This window comes from Anas platyrhynchos, chromosome 2, assembly GCF_047663525.1.
Source record: "Anas platyrhynchos isolate ZD024472 breed Pekin duck chromosome 2, IASCAAS_PekinDuck_T2T, whole genome shotgun sequence".
Lineage (NCBI taxonomy): Eukaryota > Metazoa > Chordata > Aves > Anseriformes > Anatidae > Anas > Anas platyrhynchos.
The window spans coordinates 89033516-89050195 of NC_092588.1; the positions used below are offsets into that span (position 1 = coordinate 89033516).

Consider the following 16680-nt stretch of genomic DNA (forward strand, 5'->3'; position numbering starts at 1 on the left):
GAGAGTTTCCCATCCAGCCTGAAAGCAGCAGTTAGCTGAGAATCCAATTGTTTGAGGGTTTGCTAATCCGCATGTGATACCATCAGTCCAGGTAGCTTTTCTTTGTCCAGCTTGTTGAAAAGTAACTGCCTTGTAGGTCAAGACAAAAAGGTGGAGTCTCTAGATAATGTGGTCATGTATGCATCACAGGAAGTAGGGCTGGAAGAGACCTTTGTCATCTAAATCTATCTTCCCCCTGGACTGCTCTGCAGATGCTGTTATTGATTTAATCAAATGGCAAACACATGCAGGAGAATGGGCACTTGGAAACAGCTGTGGCTCTGTGGTTAAAGAATGGACCAGCAAGAGGCCAGTAGCTTTTATCTCACTAAGCATAGATGAAAGGAAGGAGCAAGGAACTGTGAAATGGAGGTAGGTTCTCTCTGAGGCTCATCTGGTGGAGCAAAAGGTGTTTTAGGTAGTGCTATAAATCAGAATGCCGCTTGCTTTTGTAGATGTGCTTAAGACATCAGAAGTTGTGACAGAGCTAGCTAGTCAAGGGTGCAGGGAAACAGTTTTAGTGAGGGAAATTTTCAGTGAAAATGATGTTTAGTGAAAATAATCTGTCTCTGGAGACACATTGCTTTTTGTGGAACTGTGTTTGCTTGTGATGACTGCAAATGGGACAGGAGGGGATTGGTTTTGCTTTGAATTTTTGTTTGAATTTGTTGTTAAAGTCTTTAGTTGCATCAGAATAGTAAAAAACACTTCTCAGACCTCTGATAATGTAGAATTGGGGCACAGGGCAGTGCTCATATGCTATTTTATGTGGTTATACACTCATTATTTTGCATATGGGTACAGGTTGTTTGTCTGGCTATGTAATGTGCCTGCACAGGGAAGCCAGCACCATCTTGCTTGTGATCCTGTGTGAGACAGTCTCTGGGTTTTTTAGAAGTATCCTGACTGAGGGGACTGTGGGCCTGAGGCTTGGGGTGGACTGGTTGTTCTCTGGTGCTTTTGGAAGGAAAGTAACTGTGAGAAGTTGATATTTCCAATTGCCTTCTGACCACTGAGATGTAATATTTTTAAGCTGCCAGAACAGTGCAATCACTGTCAGACCCTATTGGAAGAGTGACCTTGAAACAGTCTGAATTCAAGCTATTGGTTTCTCTTCACCATGTAAAGGAAACATCCTTCTAATCTTAGAATTTAAGGTTAAATCACTTCTGGCTTTCAGCTATACATATGTGGGACTGAAGTTATGATTAATTTTATATCAGTCTTGAGGATATAGCATTGGGTTTATTCTGCTTTACTTTTAGCCTCCCTGAAGGAGAATTCACTGAGCTAGATGCTGTATTAGTGTCTGCAAGCCCTGTTATGTTTCTTATTTTTCTTTCCTACACTCAACATGAATAACATGCATTCAGGATCATAGATCAAAAGAAATAAATACTAACTATTCATAGTAATAAGTGCTATAATTATTTTACTCTTGAATGGATAGGCAACATTTTTTTTTTTAACAATAGAGATTGTAGCAAAAGCGAGTTTAAAAAAAAGAAGAAAAAAAAATCCTATTTGCAAATGAGTTTGATATATTAAATACACATCTGACTTTGTTTAGAAGCAACATTTTTATTTTAGTTCAGAGCAGTTTAAAGAATGTTATGTAGAAGGAGTAAATCTGAAAACAAAAGAAGAATCTGTTTAGTCTTTTTTGTCGTGTCTCCATTTCACTCTCTTGAGCCAAAATCCACTCCTGCTCTTGATTGTTTCCTATTTATTGGTGGTCATCACGTTTATTTTCCATTAAATCTGGATGAAGATTATATGTTACAGGGTATGCCTATAAACCAGATAAAAAGGAAGGAGAAAGGTGGTTTTTTAATTATTTTGTTGTTGTTGTTCAGACAAAAAGAAAGGGAAAAGGGTTGCTTGCTTTCTGTCTGCACAGAGTGTGAGGCACAGCAAAAGACTTCTCTTAGGAATGAGGGGCTCTGGGAAAACCAGCGTGGCACTGTGCGAGTCTCTTTGAAACCAGGACCGTGTCACGGGCTGGTAATGATGGGCAGCATGTCAGGGTGCATAGAAGGAATATCTTCTGACATGAAGACAGCAATTTACTGCAGCTGTTAGTTTAGGGGAAAAAAAAAAATAATACAGTTTTCCCAGCATCTTTAGAGGCTCTGTCAGTTCCACTGTTTTCTGCATCCTCTGAAGTCAGCAACTAAACAATCCCAAACTGGCTTTTTGAGTATGTTAATATAATTCTCAGAGATGTCAGACCATTCTCTTTACAACCCATTCCAAAGTAATTATATGATTAAGTAATAGGAATATTTTCCTAACGATAAGCTGCTGAAATGAAACAGTTCAGGACCTTCTACCCTTCATCTAAATTCAGCTGTGCTTAGAGGAGCATCTGGAGAGTCTGCTTTATGAAGCCACTTCGAGCGTTTGTCTCCTTTCCTCTTTCATCCAATTCGCTCTAGAATTTATTATTGGCAAAACTCATGCTGTAGAGACAGTCCTGGACCTAGTAGGCAATGAAATCCATGTTTGTGAAGAGGAAGCGATGAATGGTCATGCTTCTCTGACTGTCCCGGTTCGTGCTTTACTCCACTGCAGATTGTGGCGATCTCAGCAGATGCATGGCTTTACCTCCGATCTCATCATTAGCTCGTGGCTCAGCAGAGGACGTCTTGTCCACTTCTAATGTTGTTTCCTTCTCTATGACAACTTTTGTTGTTTCCTTGCTCTCTGGCAAAACATGAATAAACTACAAATTGTTGTCATCAATGAGATGTGCTGTATTTATCTAACAGATATCTGCTGCAATTTTCTCATGATTTTTCTGTTTGGAAATGTTTGAAGTGCTTTCATGACTGGCTGTTTTCCACAGTATCAATAAACCAGTCCACAGATCCATTCTAAATGATAATTCACCTTATGCTTGCAGAAGTAATTAATAGTCTCAGTTTTTGTTGTAGACATGTGATTGAAATATTAGCAGTTTACATTCACAACAGGTGTTTTTTTTAATGCTCTAAACTGTAGAGCATGAAAGAGTATGTTGCACTACAATGACTACTACTGTTCCCTACTGATTTCAGTTCTGCCATTTTGCTGTGCAGACAGATCAGTGGTTCACTGAAGTTTTTCAATAAACTCAATCTCATAATTAAATGGTTTGCATGAGAAAATACCTACCCTTCTCTAGAGTTGTTTCTGCCAGTCAGTATGTGTGTGTATATATATATATATTATTTATTTTTTTTTAAACCTGGAGAGGAATGTGTAGCTGTTCTCTAGATGTGCTTCTCAAGCTTTTTTTCAGTTATCCCATCATCTCTTTCCTCCTCCCCCTTCCCTCCTGTCCTGCTTGGTCAGCAGTAATGCTCAGGCAGCCTGATGAGGCAGCTGGAGGAACTGACCAAGCTGAAACCCAGTGCACCCTGCAAAAATGTTTGGCTTGTTCCTGTTGTTAAAATAATTTTTGTCAGGGTGTTGTTGTTTTTGGCATATCTTCATTTGTTTATGTCAGTTTATTACTCATTTCTTGGTACTTAGTCATACGTTGATATTTCTTTACAAATAATGAGCCCACAGTAGGAAAACACGAGTACATTTTCCTGGATGTTATGCTGTAATTGAACTAAGTTTAATGTTCTTTGTAAATTTGGCTTGGTATTCGTTTTCAGCCTTATGACTAGGAGATGGGGGAGTAAAGTTAAGTGGGGCAAAAATATTGATGAGGGTAAGTCTGTTTTAAAAAGAAATTCTGTTTACCTTGGGGAGCCTTCACGGAATTGTTCAGCAAATGTATCAGGGAGAGGAGAAGGTATTCGGGAGCCCTGATTTTGGGGTTGGATATAAATACCACAAAAAATGACTTCTTTCCAGTCTGGTGGGCCCTATACAGGTAAGAGACAGAAATGTGAAGGGAAACAAATCTCAATTTTAATTTTATATAAACGAGATCAATATTTAGGTACTGGTGAATAATTCTGAATTAAGAGGGAAGAGCATTTTCCATGGGGTTATGATGAGACTCATGGAGGATCCTTGGCTTGTTTTCCTGAGCATGCCAGCCAAACTGCGTGTTAGTCTGCTGGCAAGAGCACTCTAGCCCATGGACAGACGTACAGCAGATGTCTTTCTTTCCCTTTGGAGTAGAGAAGAACTTGGAGAATGTTTTCAGGGTGTTGGCCTAGCTTGAGCCAGAATATGATCGTGTTCCTTCTTGCTCTTAGTCTCTTACCTGTTTCAAAACAAACAAAAAACTTAAAGAAATAAACAAACAAACAAAAAACAAACACACCACATATATTCTTTTGGAAATTTCAGCAAGTGTATCATTTTGTTTAAGAATTAATGAAGAAGTAAATGGTCCCACTGCAGCATTTTTGTTAATTATAATGAGTTGAGAGAACACCTTGAAGACAAATTCCTTTGAGATCCTGACAGTATTTTAACTGAGCTGTTGGGGGAAATCTCTGGTACTGTAGTATTTTCTATGATCTAGCTATATTTGAACACTTATCTACAGTAGTAATTAAAAATATTGATGCTATTCATAAATCCGCAATATGGTGATGAGTAGATAACAGAATAGAAACCTATATGCAACATCTTCGCTTCAGAGTTAACTAGTAACCTTATAGCAACATACTCTGAAATCAACTGGAGGTACAAAGTTCCACACAACCCTGAATATCAAACTCCTGATGACAGACACTGTTGCCAGTCTTATCAATCAATAGCCCTGAAATCTGAGTTGTTATTAGAAAAACAGAATTGAGTAATAACTTTCACTTTTTGGCATCAATAGAAACTTTCATGTTTTAGGATCTTATAAAAATAATCTTATATAGGTTTGTGTTATTTTTTTAAAAAAACTTTTCAATGTATTTCCAACTTGATTATCACTAAGAATAATTGCATACAGCTTCAGTGTTGAGCAAAATCATGTTGCTGTGTTGATATTATTCTAAAATCGTGAAATTTACATTAAATTAAATATACATGTTAGGGAAGCTTCTGATGCATGTTTAGTAATGGTATGAAATCACAAAATATTGGTAAAATATATGGCAAGTAATGAGTGAACTGTTGGAAGAAGATAAAATTTCTCTACAGTATCCAGTATGGCTCTCCTGAGTATTGCTTCAGATTCCCAGTAGGTTTTAATCGGAAGGGAATTTTTAAAACACGACTTAATGAGAACAGTCTTGTAACAGAAGTAAACTTCAGAAGTTTAGGGCTGTTTGGTCTGGGCTAGTTGGCGGTGGTGGTATTGTTTCTGTTGCTTTTTTTTTTTTTTTTTAGTTTGTTTGGTTTTAGTTTTAGGATTTTTTTTAACTTTCTGAAACTATATCAATACAAATTTTATTACTTGAGGTACCTTCCAAGTTTCCCAGTCTTTAAGCAAGCAAGTCTCAGAGGTATTTCACTTACTATGATACATTTCCCATCTAGGCTATCATATTTATATGTGTTTTTTTTTTTTTTTTATACTATAAGCAATCTTGCCATGTTCAAGCTCTTTAGTCTGTCACTTGTTATGTGTAAAATACAGTCATTATAAATCCTTTCTGTTTTCTTTTGGCATGCTGATTTCCCCACTAATATTTTAATTGACTTTGTAACTTGCACTCCATTTCACTCTTATTTTTGGTCTGATTCTCCTCTCTCTTGTTTTTTTTTTTTTTTTTTTTTTTATCGCTGGAAAAATGATTTGTGTTTAGCATCTTTAACTATGAAAACTTTAGAGTTTTACTTTGCATATCTAATACCGTTCTTTATCTGTTTTAGCATCTCCCTGTATTCTTCCCAGTGTTCTTTACTTCCTATTTTCTTGTAAGTATAGCATATTCTATTTTTCCCCTCAGTTCCTATTGACCTGTTTAACCATGTGGAGTTAATTGAAGCTACATCTCACTCCTGAAGAAAATAATTCAATTACAGTATATGTTTGGTTCAATTTATTTACCTTCTCCTTATGAGTGAGGTGTCGTGGTATTGTCTAAAACAGTATTTAATGCAATATCTTTTTACATAACAAACTTATCTAAAATTGCACAGCGTTCATCTTAATAGAAATTAAAGTACAATTCTATTTGACAATACCGTCTTATTTCTGTTTTATTTATTCTGTTTTGTTTAGTGGTCAGAATCTGACTTGAGCAGGTGGGTCCCTGGCAGATTTCAGGAAACAATCAGTAGTATAATTCAGCTACCATTTTGTCTCACCTATGGCATGTTTTAGGTGGTTTCCAATTTCAAATTTTGTTGAAAATTGGGGCGAAAATTGTACTAGTCCCAGCATTTTTTGTGTACACGATCTTTGTTTTTCTTATTAGTAATGCTTCTGTCTTTTATATACTGACTTCCTCTGATATTTTTGACTTCTTTGTGTATTCTTAATGGGTTGTTTCCAAAGGCAAGATTCACTGCTTAAGGCTATGTGTAAAGATATGTTCAGAGCCCCATTACCCATGAACCACTTCTGAGTAAATGTAAGTCCAAACACAGCTTTATGAAATTCCTACCGAACATCTGAGGCTCCATCACTGCACTTTGGAACTGCAACCATTCCCAAGCCCAAAATTCAAATGGAGGTTTCCATGACCCCACTATCTCAAGCTGACACTTTGTGGACCCAACTCCTTCCAGGCACTTGCAGTGATCATATTCAAAAATGTACAGACTGACTCTTGAACTGTGATCACACCAGTGTGACTCCTGTGAAAAGATGTGCTCCTACCTCCATTTGCAATCATCAAATAAACCTTACTTTGCTATTGCCAGCTACACAACCTAGAAAATTCTTTCAGAGGCTGCTGCACACTTCAGTTGAAAGAATCAGATATGATAGGCTTAGTTCTTAGTTTTGTGTGGCAAAGGCATTATGGTCCCCAACTAAGCTTCCCGTTTTCAGTGCAGTTGATAATATTTGCTAGGTCCTATTTGCTAAGATAGATCTTAACTGGTTTATCTTTTTTAAACTTGTTCTGAAATTGGTCCTAAACCACATCGGGTTTTGTGGTTTTTTTTTGTTTGTTTGTTTGTTTTGTTTTCACTCTGCCACATCTAAAACTTCCTAATTTCTTGAATTTTTTCTTCAAGATTTCAGCCTCCTAGTATTAGTCTTTGTAATATCTTAGGGAATGTGGTTTCATATTGGTGCTGCTGAAGCCACATGTTCCACTTAAATACCGTGGTGCTTGTTCCATTGCTTCCTTAGCTGTCTGTTCTGACTAGCAATAGTATCAATATTCTTATTTGTACTTTGTTCTATGTGCATATAATTTCTGGGAAAAACAAAACACAAAAACAACCACACACATACAAACTAATATATAAAAGCAGATTTTTACAAAGGAAAGTAGCTTTTGGGGATTGGGACCATCTGTAAGTGTTGTAAGCCTGACTTCTATACAGACTTGCTCTTTAGCCCGAGGGAAGCCACTTAGCAGCTCTGCACCATATTTTTGAAAGCCTAAGCAATTAAAGACAAGCTGATTTCTTTCGTCAGCAATATGAAGAGAACACACCCAAATGCTACCCATGCATCATGCAGTATAAAGGCAGCTCAATGCCTTCAGTTCTTCCCAGCTACTGGCTGAGATTGGGGTGCTACATTTTCTGTTTGCTGCTTTCAGATATAGTTATTGCCTTGTGGTTTACTCTTGGCATGTTTTATTTATTTTATTTGTTTATTTACCTCTATATTCTCCATTTCAATGTTCGATGTAAATATATTCTTCTGATGGGCATTTTCCCAAAATATATGGCAATGTTCAAGATCTTTGCTATCTCTGCAAATCCCAGAACCTGGAGAAGCACCCCATTTGTACTGGGGTTGAGTTACAGGGCAAGATGATGTGGGGACCTATATGTCCTCTTTTCTAGTAGTTGCCTGACTACTTGAGAGAGGATATTGCTGAAGTTTTCTTCATACAAAGCATCTGTTCCAAGTCTTCTACTATCAGCCTGCTACTGTTAAATTTAGGACTTTCTCTTCCTTTTCTTCTTGTTTTCTTTTAATAGGGGAAGTATGAAGAATTCTAGATATTCTCCACGTGTTCTCCACTGCAGCCATGTCCTCACACACACTGATCTTAGCTGGTATTGCCAAAAACAAACAGGAGAAATGATATCTAACTTGAGAGCAGAGGATGTATTTACTCTTCTCCTTCCCATCATAACTTATTTAAGCTGTTTGGAATTTACTACTCTCCAACAATATAAAAGGACAGATTTGGCAAGATACTGTTCTGAATCACTTTTTCAGTTCAGTGCATTGGACTACCCAGCACCTGTTGCATCCTTTCATCATCCAGTTTATAGTGTGGGTTTATTTTCCCAGAATACTGGGAAAACTGGGGGAGAGATTTGCCTGCAGGGTAATTTGTGAATGCCTCTTTAGATGTGGTGTTTATAGCTGTTCTGTGCTTTACCTAAATGCAGGATCTTTCACAGATCTTGGCTCAAATCCTTGATTCTTCCATAGAGACTACTTTCCTCCATTGAGTACCTCGGATTCAAAAGTATGAGCCTGTTTGGCGTGTACATTTCTGAATGCATATTCATTCATCAGAGGACTAGAGCTGTGTTGCATATCACCAAGACCTCTGACCTCTGATTTAAAGCTGCATCTGTGTGATAAGAATGCAATGTGAATACTTATGTTGTTTTCAAAAAAAAAAAAAAGCAAATGAAAGTATTTCGCCACCTATTTAATTTTTTGTAAAAAGTTGGAGAAAATGTTTTAGGAAGTTTTGGTAATTCTTACAAGAATTATGTCACTTGTACAGGGCATGTACAAGTTCATGTCTATACAGGAAAGTGCCTGGGATTTCTTCTACCAGTATCTATTTTAGGCTAGCCTTACATTAGGACACTCTTATTCCACATGAAGAGAGCCTTTTTTTAGATCACTTTGGGAATTGGATTAAATTGCAATGAAGTGCTCTTAATATAGAACGTGTTCACCTCAGGAGTTAGTGTGAAATAGCTGGGTATACTTCACGTTTAAACCTTAGCCTATTTTGTGGTAGCTTTCCTCTGTAGATGAGCCCCAAGAGATGTCCTTACTTAACTCTCAAATTTGAGAGCATTTCAAATGAATGCTCTGGTATCATAACCTGCAGCTCTGAGAATATCGAGGGACGAGATAGGAGAGGGCTCTTCTTATGACATGTTCCCAGTATTAAGTGGCCTCAAAAAGGAGTCGGTAACCTGGGGAAGGTTTTTCTCATTTGTATTTATTTGTAAGGAAAAGAAATACAAATAACTCTTTGCTTCCCTCATCAAATGCCTTGGTGCATGCTACTGTGAAATATGGCTGGGAAATGATTTGGAATGATAGCAGAGCATCTTGGGCTTCTTTTTTTCCTCTCCTTTCAAACATCTTAAATACCATCTGAAACGATGGCAATAGTCATATGCACTTTTTTTCCTGTTTATCAGTAGTATTTTGACTACATTCAATGGAAGAAAATTCACTCCAAAGTGAGTCTAAAACAGAAGTGGAAAGGGGGAAGAGAGCAATTCTAATTCGTCTAGATGCCAAGATAAGGGAGAAAAAGAATTTGTTCACCCAAGGAGTGTTAGCTTATATATTTCAGATGAAACAATAAGGATGGAAATGGGTTTGAAAAGCCTGTTCAGTTGTTAGGAGGGTTGGTTGGTTTTTTTCTGCAATATAAGACAGCAAGTGGAAAGTTTACTTAATTAATGCCTTATGCATAAAAATACATAGCTCCTTCTCAGAGGTAGCAAAATTTGATAAGACTTTTTAACAGCTTTGTTACCAAATTACATTAATAACATTTTGCCTGTTGTTTTTTTACTTGCATAGTCCTAGCAGATGTCAAGGCTAATATTTTGTTGTTCACATCTTTTTAAAAGTATGTAAGCATTGTTATGATCACTTGTATGTCTTAAAGTGTCCAGACAAAGTAAATTTGAGGTGGAAGAAATGTTCTACCAGTTTTCTCTCATTATGCTTGCCCACTTTCAGCAGTAGAGTGTTATGTTCTTATTAGTTGCATTTTGGGGGTTGGAATTACAAGTTTCTATTTACCTGTGAGGTTATACTATGAGGAGGAAAGACATTCAAAACCAAAAATACTTGCATAGTCTATAACCTGTTAAAGTGAAATGTGACCGCCAATGCTACCATCTTCCAAACAGTGTCATTGTAAACATATTTGATTGATGCTCTAAGTAACAGAAGAAAGAGAGAAAACTACCTACAGAAGGAAAATATGGTTGCTGTAGATCATATTGCTCTAAATGTGACGTGGCAGCCAAGACAAAAATTGGTGTGGGATTGAAAAACTTTTAATCAAAAAGGGAACTACTACATGTGTGTGTTTGTATGTGTTTCTCATCTCATTAGCTTTGTCCACAAAAAAATGGTGTCTTGTAAGAAATATAGGTTAACAGGTTTCAAAGTAATATTTGAAACCCATGCAAAATACGGGAAAAAGAGTAAGGATTAAGGGCTTTTTAGAAATTGAAGACAGACACTGACAATAAAGCCTGGTAGCCACTGCAGGATTGTTTCTCTCTACTACTAATTTATAGTTACCTGTTGCAGATGCTTCACAAAAAATCACCACAGTAGTTCACCAGGTAGGCTGTGCCTAAAACATGCAATCTTCATGTATGGACAGCTGACAAATTTGCAGAAACCTGAGGTGGCTGAGGAATATATGATTCCCTATGTAATTACTTCCCTACAACAGAATCAAGAAGTGGCTAAATTTATTTGGAAAGATAAAGTGACTGCACATCCCCACTTCTCCCCCCCAACACCATGAGTTCGCGGAGGTTTCAGCCCCGGTGGCAGGGGATGGCAGTGACCAGCAGCCCATCATTTGGCCAGGTACCACTGTTTCCCCTCCTGGTCATGTCTGAGGCTGCCTGTTGTAATGCTGGGGTTGTGCAGAGTAGTGTTGGTAAAAACGGCTGGTTTGTGCACTGCGTCAGTGTAACGCTGTCTCCTGGAAGGATTTATGTGAAGTGAACCTTTCCTTTGTAAGTGACAGACACCTTCTGAACACTTTTTCAGAAGCATGGTACAAAACAGTATTTTTGGTGAAAGGCACAACAAATTGAGTTATTTTCTTCTTACAAATATTTGGAGGATGCTGCAACTGTTACTTGATGCCAAAATGTAAATGCTGCGAATATATATAATTGGTCAAAAAATTAAAAAATGGTACAGGTATAGAGTAGCTCTTTGGAGCACATACGGTTTTGATAGTTTTTTAGAACTCGTTTTGAATTTCTATAATCTGTGCCAATACACTGCAAATATTTCCTTTGTAATTGCTGAAGCAGAGGTGGAAAAATTACTGGAAGCTGTTGTTTATTAAGTTCGCATTGCAGTACCACTGTCTGGGGTTAGAGTCTCATGTGAAATACTTGATGTACTGCAGGGTTAAAACTGTGAAAGCTTAGCAGTATTTACAGTTACAGTTTGCTAGTACCTATGAATGTGTGACAAGAAACCACTGCTTGTGGGCAAAAAGGGAACATGAGGCAACCTGTGCTGGACAACTGATATGAAGTCTGGTCATTTGTACATACGGGGAGTACAAAACAGTGCAAGTATACAAAGGACATTATTTGTTGGCATAAAATGCAACTTCCAGCACTGTTTTTTGTGTATTTTTGTTTTTAAAATCAATTTTGCTGATCTTACTTTTCCCTCTCCCATACTTGAGTTGAAATCAGTTAAAATTACAGTATTATTTTTGCAGTTAACAGTTCAAGAAATTATTGTTGCTGGTGTTAGTTCGTTTGCTGATTCAGTGGATGCTTCTTATTAACCATTTTGTTACTTAGATTAGGAGAGGAAGTGGTTGGTGCATTACTGTACAGGAAAGGTGTGAAGGTCCCTGAAGCTCACTAAGATCGCTGTAGACACATCTCAAAATACTGAGTGATTGCATGATTAAAATGAGAGATTACTTGCAGTGCAGATGCATCCCAAGTAATGAGGAGGGGGCAAAACAGAATTCTGTACAAAAACTCTGCCTCTACCAAAACATAAAACTAATGTCTGGTTCTTGACTATGTGGCACTGCTCAGGAAAAGGTCCTTGGATTTGTTTTGGGTGTTTTCCTACAAACATTTTCTCAGTGCTAGCTTAAAATAAAATAAAGTAGAAATTACCTTAGAAAAGGATTGAAGACAAAAGAGGAGGCTTGAATATGGTGCATTATACAATCCCCATCTTGAACATTGTGTGCCAATTTGTTTCAAGATTTAGCAGAAGAGAAAAAGGTGTACAGAGGAAAAGGGCCTTGGAATGACTTCTGGAAGAAGAGAGGGTAAGTGGATAGAGATTGATTGGTTTGGAGAAGGGATGTGCTTACAGGATGAAGGAATTTAAAAAAAAAAAAAAAAAAAAAAAAAAAAACCTTGCAGAACTTACTGCCAGAACTTCTTTTGAAAGACAAAACTGGAGTGGCTTCAAAAGTAAATTGGACAGTTTCATGGGAGGTGAGACTTTGAATAAATGGCTTTGGGTGCACCCTATGATTGTGGACATAAAAATTTTAGGAATCTGTAAATTTGCAGTGGCTGGAATTGAGGAAAATAGTTGGCATTGTTCACACCTCCCATCTTTCTATGCTCATTCCTCAGGCATCTGAAATAGCACTGTGTCAGGCTATGTGAACTAAATCAAACTTCTCAAGAATTTGTGAGACAGTAACAGTAATGCATTTTGATTGTTACCCCCTTCATATTTTGGGGAGATGGCTTTTATCTGTGTTATTGTTGTCTTCTGCCAGTGGGATGGGGTGACACCGTAGCTGTTTTCCCCTTTTTCAGCTCCTATATTTTGTGTATTTCTTCCTTTTGGCTAAGATCAGTTTTTTATCTGTTACCCGTAGCCTCACCCGCCCACCTTTTTCTTCTAAGAGTGCTGCATGAAAATGGTGACTGTTATCAGGTTTTGATCAACAGCCACAAAACCCAAGTACTGCTAATTTAATTTTGCATCTGTATGCTGAAGCTTTAAGCACCAGTACTATGTCTCCACCTTTAAGATGATCACATTGTGTTGATTATTTTTGTAACTATGAGCTGCTTATTTTTTAAACAAACATTGTTCTGCATTAGTTGATAATATCCAGGATAAATTGCTTTCTTTCAAGCTTTTTTTTTTTTTAAGGGGAGGGTCATGGTGCTTTGTTTGTCTTTGATTTGTTATCTTCTACGAAAACATTAAAATGGAGAACTTTTTATTTTGTTATGAAATACACATTATAAAATTATAAAATATAGTTCTAATTAACTTGAAAATAAGTAACCCCAATGCAAAATTATCACCTGTGGAAATATATGGAAATACATTTACTTCTCTGTGGTATGTTTTTTATTTTCATCCACGTTTGCTGCAACACATGCCCAAGACTGCCTGGTGATGTAACCCGTCCCTGTTTATATTTATCATGAAGCTCTGCTTTACATCCCTGGGTTGTTTCTTCACTTTCAAGGACTGGATGCCAAAGAAACAGCCCCCTACACTTCAAGGTGTAGGTCATCATGAACATACAATGCTAGTAACAAATACTGATGAGTTTGTTTTAACTCTGGGGATACCATTCTCTAACTCGTAAGAGCTGGCTAAATCTCCCTGCACAGAAGTGCTGTTTCTAAAGCAGACAGGCTTTTGGTTTCGGTCTAATTGTCCTAAAAGTGTGTTTACAAGATGAGATGGAGGAGACTTCTTCCACTGCCTTGCAGCTGTCCCTTGTTTGTGGTTGGAAACTAACTATTGACAAGTGTGGACAAAATTTATATAAAAAAGCTAAAATGTCTCTTGCCAATTCAATAAGCATGAGAAGTGTGGTGTTTACATTTTGGTCCATCTTGCCAAACGTTTTGCCTCTCAGGAAGCATATAACCATTGCCTGTTAAAACTCAAAAGTAATTTTCTGCTATTTGAGTCTGTCTTTAGCTGGGTGAGTTGTGCGCAAAGATCTACTCAAAGTTCTTATGCAAGTTTACTAACTTGGCTTTTTTTTGGTGGTGGTGGTTTGCCTTTTTTTGGCTTAGTCTAGTCTATTGTGCTCTCTGGGTTCTCCACTTTTTTCATGACAGCTAGGACAGAAGCAAGAAGATCTTATATCAAAGTTTAGAAATTAGATGATATTTCAGTTGTATTAATTTAATGCTCATATGGAAAAACAAACCGTTGTGGATAGTGATGCGATTTCATCTCAGTTTCCTAAAGAAACGTGGGGCAGCAGTGTTGCTCCTGCAAATTCCATTTGAAGGGAATCCTTTTAAAGGGGTGTAATCCATACAGTGTAGCTTATAAGGGTAAGGTATGTAAAGCATCCCTCATCAATTTTACATTTGGTCTGTGTTAATTTTTTTTTTTTATTCTGCTGAAATTAAAAAAAGGGAATTTGATAAGATGTGAAAATTCAGGAATAAACATGAATCTTCTGTGACAACATAAAATATTTTTTTTCTATTTCCTTTTGTTCACATCTATTCTCTCTAAGGATGATTGCAAGCTGAATTCAGCTTCTTAGTCCTTTCACTTTAAACAATTGAAAAATCTTAATTGTCTATCCTTACAAAAAGTGTTGTGGTAAGAGAATTAAATTACTCATATGACAAAAAAGACTTCAAAAAGTAAAATAAAACCTTATTTCATAGCTCCTTTGGCAGGCAACTTGCCTAATTAATTAGAACAGTTACAATCAGGTGTATTTATTTAGAAACTTTTAAATTAAAACTTATAGTTGAAAGCATTTTCTGTAATACAGATAGAAAAACGTACAGTGTTCTACAGTTTAATTTCAGTAGTCTTAAGATTATATATCCCACTTCATACGGGTAAAATTAAGCAACTTTTGAATATAGTCAAAATGTGGAGACTCAAATTATTTAGGTGAGTCTTTTAACATCTTCACTGGTCCAACAAGTGGTTCAACTATCTTGTAGAAACAAAAAAAATAAAAAGAGGTAATTATAGTATCACATATTAGAATGTTCCAGATCTATCTTCAGAAAGTTAATGAAGAATGAAGCAAGATCCACCAGTGACATGTAAATAGGTGGTTAATTAAATGTGTTTTAACTCTGCTTTTTAAAAGACATTTTATGCATGATGTTCTGGAATATCTATGAGATAAGGACTGAAGGTATCCAGAAGATTTTAACCTAGACTTAGGCTTCTGTTTTCAGCAAAAGACTTTCAAACCTCCTGTATCTTGGCCTGTGATGCATTTTTCCAACATTTTTAATTCCATTCCTCATGCACACTCGATTACTTTGATCTGACAAACTTTATGGATAGTTTACATTAAAAGTTTAACATACAGATGGATAATAGATCCAAGATGTTCTCTTACTTTCTCTTATGAATGCTAATTTTTTGATATTATGTCTCTAATGTGGATTATAGAAAAACCTGTCCCTTCTGTGTTACGAAGAATGACCTGTTTACTTGCATTCCTTCAAATTCTGTCTAAGTTACTGGGAAAAGGACCAGAAAGACATAATGCTCTATCCTCTATTTGCCAGTTTTAATAGCAAAATTGTTTAGACTTGAGAAATATCTCATTGTCTATGAATCCATTAAAATATCCATCACTGCATGGGTTTTGATTCCTTCCCAAAGCAATATAGTCTTTATTTTTGTCTTCCTTTAAAGGCTACCATGCTTTATATGGTCTTGTCAATCAAGATCTTTATCTGACTTGCTGCAGGTGTCATTTTCTTCAATTTATTATTTTTTGTGGTTTTTGAAACAAAAGACATCTGCTTTCTTTTTGTGATCTTGATGCTGTTGGACCACTTAAAAATGTTGGAAAATGAATAAGTAGAGCATTAGTATATTGTGATTATTTTTATATATTTTTTTTAAACAAGTAGAAACCTACTGAATCATGTTGGTATTAGGAACATTTAGGAAACTTTTCCCTCCTTTCTAAAAGGAAATTTATTTCTTGATCTGCTTTGCTTCTTTTCTCACAAACATACAATTCATTTGCCTGGATCCCTTTACCACTTTACTTTTGCTCTGTGCACTGTGTATATTTCTGTAATATTGCATTGACTTCCATGGGAGTTTCATATTTATGTGTGTTCTTAATAATGACTAGCATGTTTTCATGCTAATAGGGATCTTGGAACTGCTGAACTAAATAAGATGTTATTAATGGAAGGTTACTGTTTAAACTATTTTACAGGTACATCCACCTTTATGGAAGCATTAGCAGCCAATGGTACAACCAACATACAGACTTCTGTAACAGGAGTGACAGCCAGCAAACGGAGGTTTATTGATGACAGGAGAGATCAACCTTTTGATAAAAGGCTACGTTTCAGTGTGCGACAAACGGAGAGCGCATACCGGTACAGAGACATTGTTGTTAGGAAACAAGATGGATTCACACACATTTTGCTATCAACAAAATCATCGGAAAATAATTCACTAAATCCAGAGGTCAGAACAATTCTGATTTTGGGGGGTAAGGGTACAGGAAGAATTATAAATCTCTTATTTGCCTTATTTGTACCATTTATTCAGGTACAAGCGTATGCAAAATGGCACTTAGATTTTTTGTTTGTAAGATATTATACATACAACTGAGTTCTAGTATAATTCTGATGAATTCATTTAGCTACGTTATCTGAATATTTTGATGG

At 36.6% G+C, this 16680-nt stretch overlaps 1 protein-coding gene and 1 long non-coding RNA gene across 4 annotated transcripts in view; one reads left to right on the forward strand and one right to left on the reverse strand.

Annotated features, from left to right (window-relative positions):
• CDYL (chromodomain Y like) overlaps window positions 1-16680 on the forward strand; it is a 103680-nt gene that overhangs the window by 76663 nt on the left and 10337 nt on the right. The window contains exons 1-2 of one of the 2 annotated variants that reach the window (XM_038174649.2): window positions 296-411; window positions 16221-16477. In XM_038174649.2, the coding sequence (XP_038030577.1) occupies window positions 16235-16477 (243 nt within the window). In that variant the 5' untranslated portion in view covers window positions 296-411; window positions 16221-16234. Of the gene's footprint in view, window positions 1-295; window positions 412-16220; window positions 16478-16680 lie in introns of those variants that run through there. The other variant, XM_027451619.3, reaches the window with a different exon arrangement.
• The window catches only part of LOC110354327 (uncharacterized), a 36455-nt gene continuing 23698 nt past the window's right edge, over window positions 3924-16680 (reverse strand). For both annotated transcript variants that reach the window (XR_011807790.1, XR_011807789.1), the window contains one exon: window positions 3924-4246. This is a non-coding gene — a long non-coding RNA (uncharacterized lncRNA). The remainder of the gene's footprint in view (window positions 4247-16680) is intronic.